Source organism: Orycteropus afer, unplaced genomic scaffold, assembly GCF_000298275.1.
Source record: "Orycteropus afer afer isolate SDZICR_OR568_19922 unplaced genomic scaffold, OryAfe1.0 scaffold00017, whole genome shotgun sequence".
In the NCBI taxonomy this organism is placed as follows: domain Eukaryota; kingdom Metazoa; phylum Chordata; class Mammalia; order Tubulidentata; family Orycteropodidae; genus Orycteropus; species Orycteropus afer.
In genome coordinates this window covers 2723774-2730984 of record NW_006921604.1, presented here as the reverse complement: position 1 = coordinate 2730984, position 7211 = coordinate 2723774, and the positions used below count along the sequence as shown (strand labels likewise).

Here is a 7211-nt window from a genome sequence, read left to right as displayed (position 1 = left end):
ATTAAACATTTACCTCAAGTAGACACACACCCTGGAGAGAACAATCATGGGAGAAGGAAGGGCTGCTTATGCACAGGGAGACAGCTCAGGGCGCAGAAGAGTATGGAGGGATGGACACTGGGAAGAGGTAACCATGGGGAGGAAGTGGGACGGGAGCTGTCGCATTGTAAATTTTGGTCAATGACATGAGACAAAGTATATTATGTGAACTGCTGTATGAAAAGTGAATTTACTCTGTAAATCTTCACCCAAATCAAAATAAAATTTAAAAAAAAAAAAAATGTACGTTTAATTGTTGAGTCTGTATTATAATAATAACTTATCATATTTAGCCATATTTAAAATTTAAAGAAAAGCATCTAAAACTACTTATAGGAAATATTAAAAATTCTGAGCCCCAGAAAATTTTGCTCTGTAAACTATACATAATACTGTATAGTTTAAAATATACACAATACTGCCCTATAGCCCTATATTTTTTTTTCCAAAAAAAATACCCACAGAATACTCATCCAAGAATCATTCATTTACTTATTAATTATTGAGGAACAGAGTCACCTATATACTCCATTGCCAAACTCATCGCCAAACCCACTGCTATTGAAGTCAATTCCTACACACAGCAACCCTACAGGACAGAGGAGAATTGCCACAGTGTTTCCAAGACTGTGATCTTTATGGAAACAGACTACTACACCTTTCTCCTTTGGAGCGACTGCTGGGTACAAACCATGGATCTTTTGGTTAGCTGATCATTTAACCACTATGCCACCAGGGCTCCTAGAGTATCTGTAAGTGAGTAAATGTATCAGTATTCATGACTGATTTATAGGGAAAGCTCTATTTTTACTCAAAGAATAATTGTTTAACAGTTAATACTATGGTATTCAAGAAGTTATTGCTTTGATAGAAATTAGTATCATAATAAAAAAACAGTTATTATTATAAAATGCTTAAATTATGTTTATAAAACAAGTGAAATTTTCATAAAATCATATTTTATTTCATCCCCTCCAAAAAAAAAAGTTTATTAAAGAAGTTATAAAAATATACTTACTTCCAGATTTACAAACAAGTGGTGTTATTTCATCTAGTGGGTGCAGCATGCTGAACAGGGTAGGTAAAGGTTTTCTAGCAATAAACAAATAATAAATCAATCAGTGACCAACACAAAGTGATATTTGTGCAAAGTTCTGCATTTTCCTTGCAAAGAAATTTCTTCTCCAGATTATATAAGCAACTAGAAACCTATGACTTCTAAAAGCAAACTTTTAAACTTTTTATATATTGTCACTCAAAGTATCTTCTACTTCATTCCTAGAAATCTCTCCTCCTCTTATACAGGGTAATTCCATACACATACACATACACATACACACACACACACACACACACGAAAATAGGCCAGAGAACATTTGGAAACAGCAGTCATCACAACACAGAATTGTTTTTTTTGCTGTTGTTTTTGTTTTGGTCTCTCTTAGAGATTCTGTGTCTATGGCAGCTAAGAAAGAAATTTAGTTTCTTGCAACTGCTTACAAAGGAATGTACTTTAAAAAAAATTTTCAAGTAAATGAAAAAGCTGCATTATTTTTTTAAAGAGTGATAGAAAAAGAAAGGTTTCCTATCTGAACACAGAAGAGATAGAAACCTATACTGTCTACTTCTTGCATCATAAAATGAGAGGTATGGATCTGCTCTTCAATGAGTAGATTATTAGATTATTAGAGAGACAAGGCAGACACACACCATCAATACGAACCTACCATTTATTATGTATATAATATGTTCTAGGCCCTATGCCAAAGCATTACTCATTTAATCTTAGCTCATTTAATCTTCACATAAAACCTAAGAGGTAAATGATGTTATTCCTGTAACAGATAAGCAAACTAGAGCTTAGAAAGTTCTAATTATTTGCTGAAAGTAACACAAAGAAAAAGGAGCTAAGAAATTAATCTTGTCTTTAATTCATTTGTTCCTTCAATTTTTCTACTTAGGGAAAGAGAAGTTGTAGATAATTCAGGAACAAGTGAAAAAAACTAGCTCATAAATATACAATATTGAGATTAGAGAAAATGGTAAATATCAATATAGATATTATCATCATCCTAAAATTTTAAGTAAACAGTCTTACCTTAGGACGAACACAAGACAGGCCAGGTAATAATATTCTACACTAAGTAGGCTAAATACCTGGGTGGAACTGGAGGCACCTCATGCGAAGAACTGCTTCGTTCAAACAACAGTCCATATTTGGTGGGCCAAACATTTGCAACCTATCAGGTAAAAGGGGCAGGGCTGAGGAGGTTAGGATGAAAGGAGTAAGAGAAAGTAGCCTCTATAAAATGTTTTTAGGAAAGAAACAGAATTTTTTTTCAACTTACTAAGAATTTTACAAAGTAACACCACTGTAACTATGTTACTAAAAACAAGCAGTTCTAAGGAACAAAAGGAATTCAATCTGCAATTCCTGCTACAATTAGTACCCAAAAGGAGGATGTGATAGTCTTAACTATAGCATTACGTATTAAGACAAGAAATAGAAGACTAGTATTGCACATGTACCTGGTTTAATACAACCAAAATAAATTCTTACATATAACTTAAACTAGTAAAATCCTCTTAGAAAAGACTTTTATATTTTTCCACTTAGCTCAATAAGCTAAAAGTTAAGACAGATCATCTTATGAGTTTTAACACATCATAATTCACTTCATTAGGTTGTCTTCTATGCAAAGGATAGAAAAATGGTAAATTACTAAAGTTGCTAAAATGTAGATATTTTGAGTAAAATTAGCATTCTTGATAGCCATAACATACATAACAGTAGCTATACTTTTGACACTAACTCATTCAAAAATGCTTTCTAACAAAACATATAACACTCAAGTTTACCTGAAAAGGTAAGGAAGCTATGTGATCCTTTCCTTCTATGCTATGCATGTTAATACATGAGCTTTGCAATATGCATATGCATTTTTCCACTTCATCACTATCTGGAAAAAAAACAGGTACAAGATTTTAATTTGAAAAGCACAAACTCTTACATGTACAGTAGAAAATTTACCACTACTGAAGGGCTATTTTGAATGAAGAAAACAACATAAACATTAGGAATCATCATAAAATAAATTTCAAAAAGAAACTTACTGTAGTCCTTTTCAGACTTATCCTGTGATATAATGAAGTCACACCACAATGCCTAAAAGAAAAACAAAACTGCTTATCTGAGAAAATGATATCTAAATAATAACCTATTAATTGCCAGTACCAGTGTCATAAGTCACTGACTCATGATGATCCAATGTGCGTCAAAATCAAACTGTGCTCCCTAAGGTTTCCAGTGGCTGATTTTTAGAAGCAGATCACCAGGCCTTTCTGTCAAGGCACTCCTAAGTGGACTCCAACTTCCAATCTTTTGACTACCAGCCATGTATTTTAACAGTCTGCACACAGAGGACTCTACTAATGGCATCTAAATGGTAAAACAGCACCTACTCACCAATATTATAATTTTCCCTCACCTCAGCTCAATGCATACACCATGGGAACCAAGAATAAGAACAAACTAGATTTAACGATAAATATTATAAAGAAAGATCAACTATGTTTGCAATTGAATTTTATAAAAAGGGAAAGGAAGAAAAATTTAAAAACAAAAAATTTAAAAAAACAGAGATACTCTGATACTTTCTCTCTGGTGGCACAGTGCCTAGACAGACACTGTGCAGTAGAACTGAATTCAAATACAGGTAGTCCTCAACTTACAACAGTGTGCCATTCCAGTAACTGTATTGTAAGTCAGTTCTGCTCTAAGTCAAATACCTCATTCTTTTTTTTTTTAAGTTTTCATTATCACTGCCTTTTATTAATAGTATTTTAATAATTCCAAATTTTGTCTTTGAGGATTGGAAATATTACATATAAACTTAATATATATTTTAATATATACATATATACATTTTAAACAAAGACTAATCATAAGCATTCACTCCAACGATAAAGAAGAATTGGACAATGTGGGTATCAGTTGCAGTAATAACTCCACTTGTGGAAGGTTCCAGATCATCTGAATTATCCCTCAGAATAGGGGTAGTGTTTCTAGTCAGGAAATTAGTGAGAACTGTCTATATGGTCCTTTTCTTTTTTTCTTCACGCATTTCATAGTAACATCTCACTGCTTCCCAAATCTGCCTGTCGACTTAGGAAAGCAATCAGCACTGGAGTCCATGTTTTCAGTAAATGAAGCTGCTGATTCAGTTTAGAAAAAACTCCAGCTTATGTTTTCACTGTAAAATTTTTTGACCCCTTCTCTTCTTCCTCTTCATTCTTTTTTAGCACTTCTTTCCTCTGCAAAATCCATTTTTTTAATTGTAATTTGCATGAAAGTTTACCAAGCAAATTGGTTTTCCAATCAATAATTCACACACGTGTTGTAACATTGCTGGCAATCTCCACAATATAAAGCGCTCTTCCCACTTGCTCCTTGTATTTACCACTTCCCTTTGTCTTTCTATCCCTTCCTGCCTCTGAGCTTTATCCAGGAACAAATGCTATCCTTTTGATCCCATGACTGATTATCTAATGTGTATACTTCCCTGGTGTTACCGTTCACCTTATAAGCTAAAAGTTGAGCCATGGGGGTGAGCTCAGTTCCAGGTGTGAAGGGTGTATAAAGGCCATAGTCTTGAGGGTTCCACCAATCTCTATCAGACCCGTAAACCTAGTCTTTTTTATGATTTTCCTCCTCTATCTAGGACCTCCTACTGTGATCCTTTTCAGAGAAGACAGCAATGGTAGCCAGGCACCATCTAGTTCTTCTGGTCTCAAGGTCATGGAAGCTGAGGCTCACATGGACCATTAATCCTTTGGGCTATTTCCTTGCATCTTTGATTTTCTTCACTCTTCTTTGCTTCAAACAGAAGAGACCAATAGTTGCACCTTACATAGCTGCTCACAAGCTTTTAAGACCCCAGCTGATAGTCATCAAAGTAGGATATAAAACACTGTCTGCGGACTGCGTTATGCCAGTTGACCTTAGTGTCCTCTAAGTCTATGATCCTGAGTTCCCAGGCCCAGCGACTCATTCTCTCAGTATGTTTAGTTGGCTAAGAAGTTTTCATAACTGTATCCCCCATATGCTCTATAATACTCATGGATATATTTGCAGCACATATAAATATTTATGTACAAATATCTAGTGTGTCACACCTTTATATATTCATGGATGTATTCACATTCATCTTCCCATCCTCTTCAGCTTGAATATCTATGTATACACTTGTAGTTTATTGTTAATACTGTTACTGCAGGACTGTGTATGTAAGAATATTTACCTTTATTACCTTTACCTCTTGTGCTTCTCCCAATCCATTAAGCTCTGCTCTGTCAATTTTCCTTCTTCATGACCTATGGAGCTATTCCACATAACCAATATAAAGTTCTAAATTCAGTGTTCTTGCCATATGGATGATTTTTCCACCAATCTCTTCCATCATATTATCCTGATCAAATGCTTGAAGTGTGTTCACATAACTCAATATCCCCTACATGCATTTTCATATCCTCTGCATGCATTTTCCTGTAACTTCTTCCCAGGAAGATGTAATGCTCTATACAGACTGACGGTCATAAGAGTGGTCCGTCATAACTCAAATATGTCATAAGTTGGGGACTAGCTACAGAAGTTCAACCTGTATTAAACTCCATATCTATACAAAGGTAAAGATCTGTTATAGTAAGCTACTTTATAACCTTCAGACCTAACAAAAGGTCTCCTCATTCTTGGTCCTTCCTTAGACTCACTTTAGAAAGAACTATTTTTAAAACTAACATTTCTCTTCATTAAAGTTCCATCTTACAAGGAAAAGCCATTAAACTTCATCTGGCATCATTGACAATCACTTATTGAAATTATTCAATGGCATTTTAGCAAATAAAAAATCATGGAGAAAAGCAGGTATGAGAGCTGTATTCAAATCTGCAATGTCCAAAATTAAACTTAGATCCAAACTCTTAATCTATACTTTACCTCTTACAGCCTCAACTTCTTTTTATGAAATCCCAAACTCCTAGTCTCTAAAAGTAGAAATTTCAAGTCTCCTTAATCTCTGGTGGCACAGTGCCTAAAGCAATTTGACTGCTAACCAGAAGGCTGGCGGTACAAACCCACCAGCCACTCCGGAGGAGGAAGACTGGGCAATCTACTTCCATAAAGACTTACTGCCTCGGAAACCCAATGGGGGTTGTTAAGAGTCAGAATTCACTCAATGGTAGTGCATTTGGTTTGGTTTGAGTTTTATCCCTGATATCTAAGAGATTATTAACCCCTTTCATATCTCCTACAGCTTTTTCACCTCTCTTCTTTCTTCACATCCCCAACTCCAAGCTCACCCACAAACAGTATCATCTCTTATCTCCCTGACAACATTCTCTCTACTCTCCAGTCAATCCTACATATTACGGCTTGAGTAATGTCTTCTCAAAATATAAAATTGCTATTACTTTCCTTTTTAAAATCCTCAGTAAGTTCCCTGTTGTATACAGTTTAAAATTCAAGTTTCTTGCTTTATACTCAAGATATTTCACAGTCTGGATCCATTCTCTCCTTCCACCACCCACTTGTATCTTCCCACACCCAGATCCTGCACACAGTGATTATGAACTTTGAAATTGGGAAGCTCTGGTAGAATAGTACCTAAGGCATCTAGGCAGAGGAAACTGCAATGAAAAGAATTACGGAAAAACACAACTTAGTTTCAGAGTTCATAAACATATTATGACCTCTGAAACTAAGCTGTGTTTTTCCGTAATCTTTTCATTGCAGTAATCTTTTCATTGCAGTTCCCTCTGTCTAGAATACCCTTCATTTACCAACTTCCAATTTAAAAAAAAAAACATCTTCGACAAATCTTTCCTTCAGAGATCAGTTCAACTCTAGGCTCTCACCACAAAATGGTCACACTGCTATCACATGGCACTTAGAAGACAGTATTTGTCCACCTTTCTAGACCCTGAGTACTTAAATGGCAGAAACTATATATTATCCATTTGTAGCCCCAATACCCAACAATAAATAAATATGTACAAGTAGGGAACTAACATCTGTCCTGGAGGAAGTGCAGCCGGAATGCTCCTTGGAAGCAAGAATGGCCAGACTTCGTCTCACCTATTTTGGTCATGTTGTAAGAAGGGACCATTCCCTGGAG

General features: G+C 35.3%; 1 protein-coding gene across 1 annotated transcript in view; it reads right to left on the bottom strand.

The window, feature by feature from the left end:
- Nucleotides 1-7211, bottom strand: part of ANAPC1 (anaphase promoting complex subunit 1) — a 190815-nt gene that overhangs the window by 177977 nt on the left and 5627 nt on the right. Inside the window, exons 3-6 of the mRNA XM_007959412.2 lie at nt 3154-3205; nt 2899-2999; nt 2197-2279; nt 1058-1131 (exon numbers count right to left, since the gene is read on the bottom strand). Of these exons, the coding sequence (XP_007957603.1) occupies nt 1058-1131; nt 2197-2279; nt 2899-2999; nt 3154-3205 (310 nt within the window). The remainder of the gene's footprint in view (nt 1-1057; nt 1132-2196; nt 2280-2898; nt 3000-3153; nt 3206-7211) is intronic.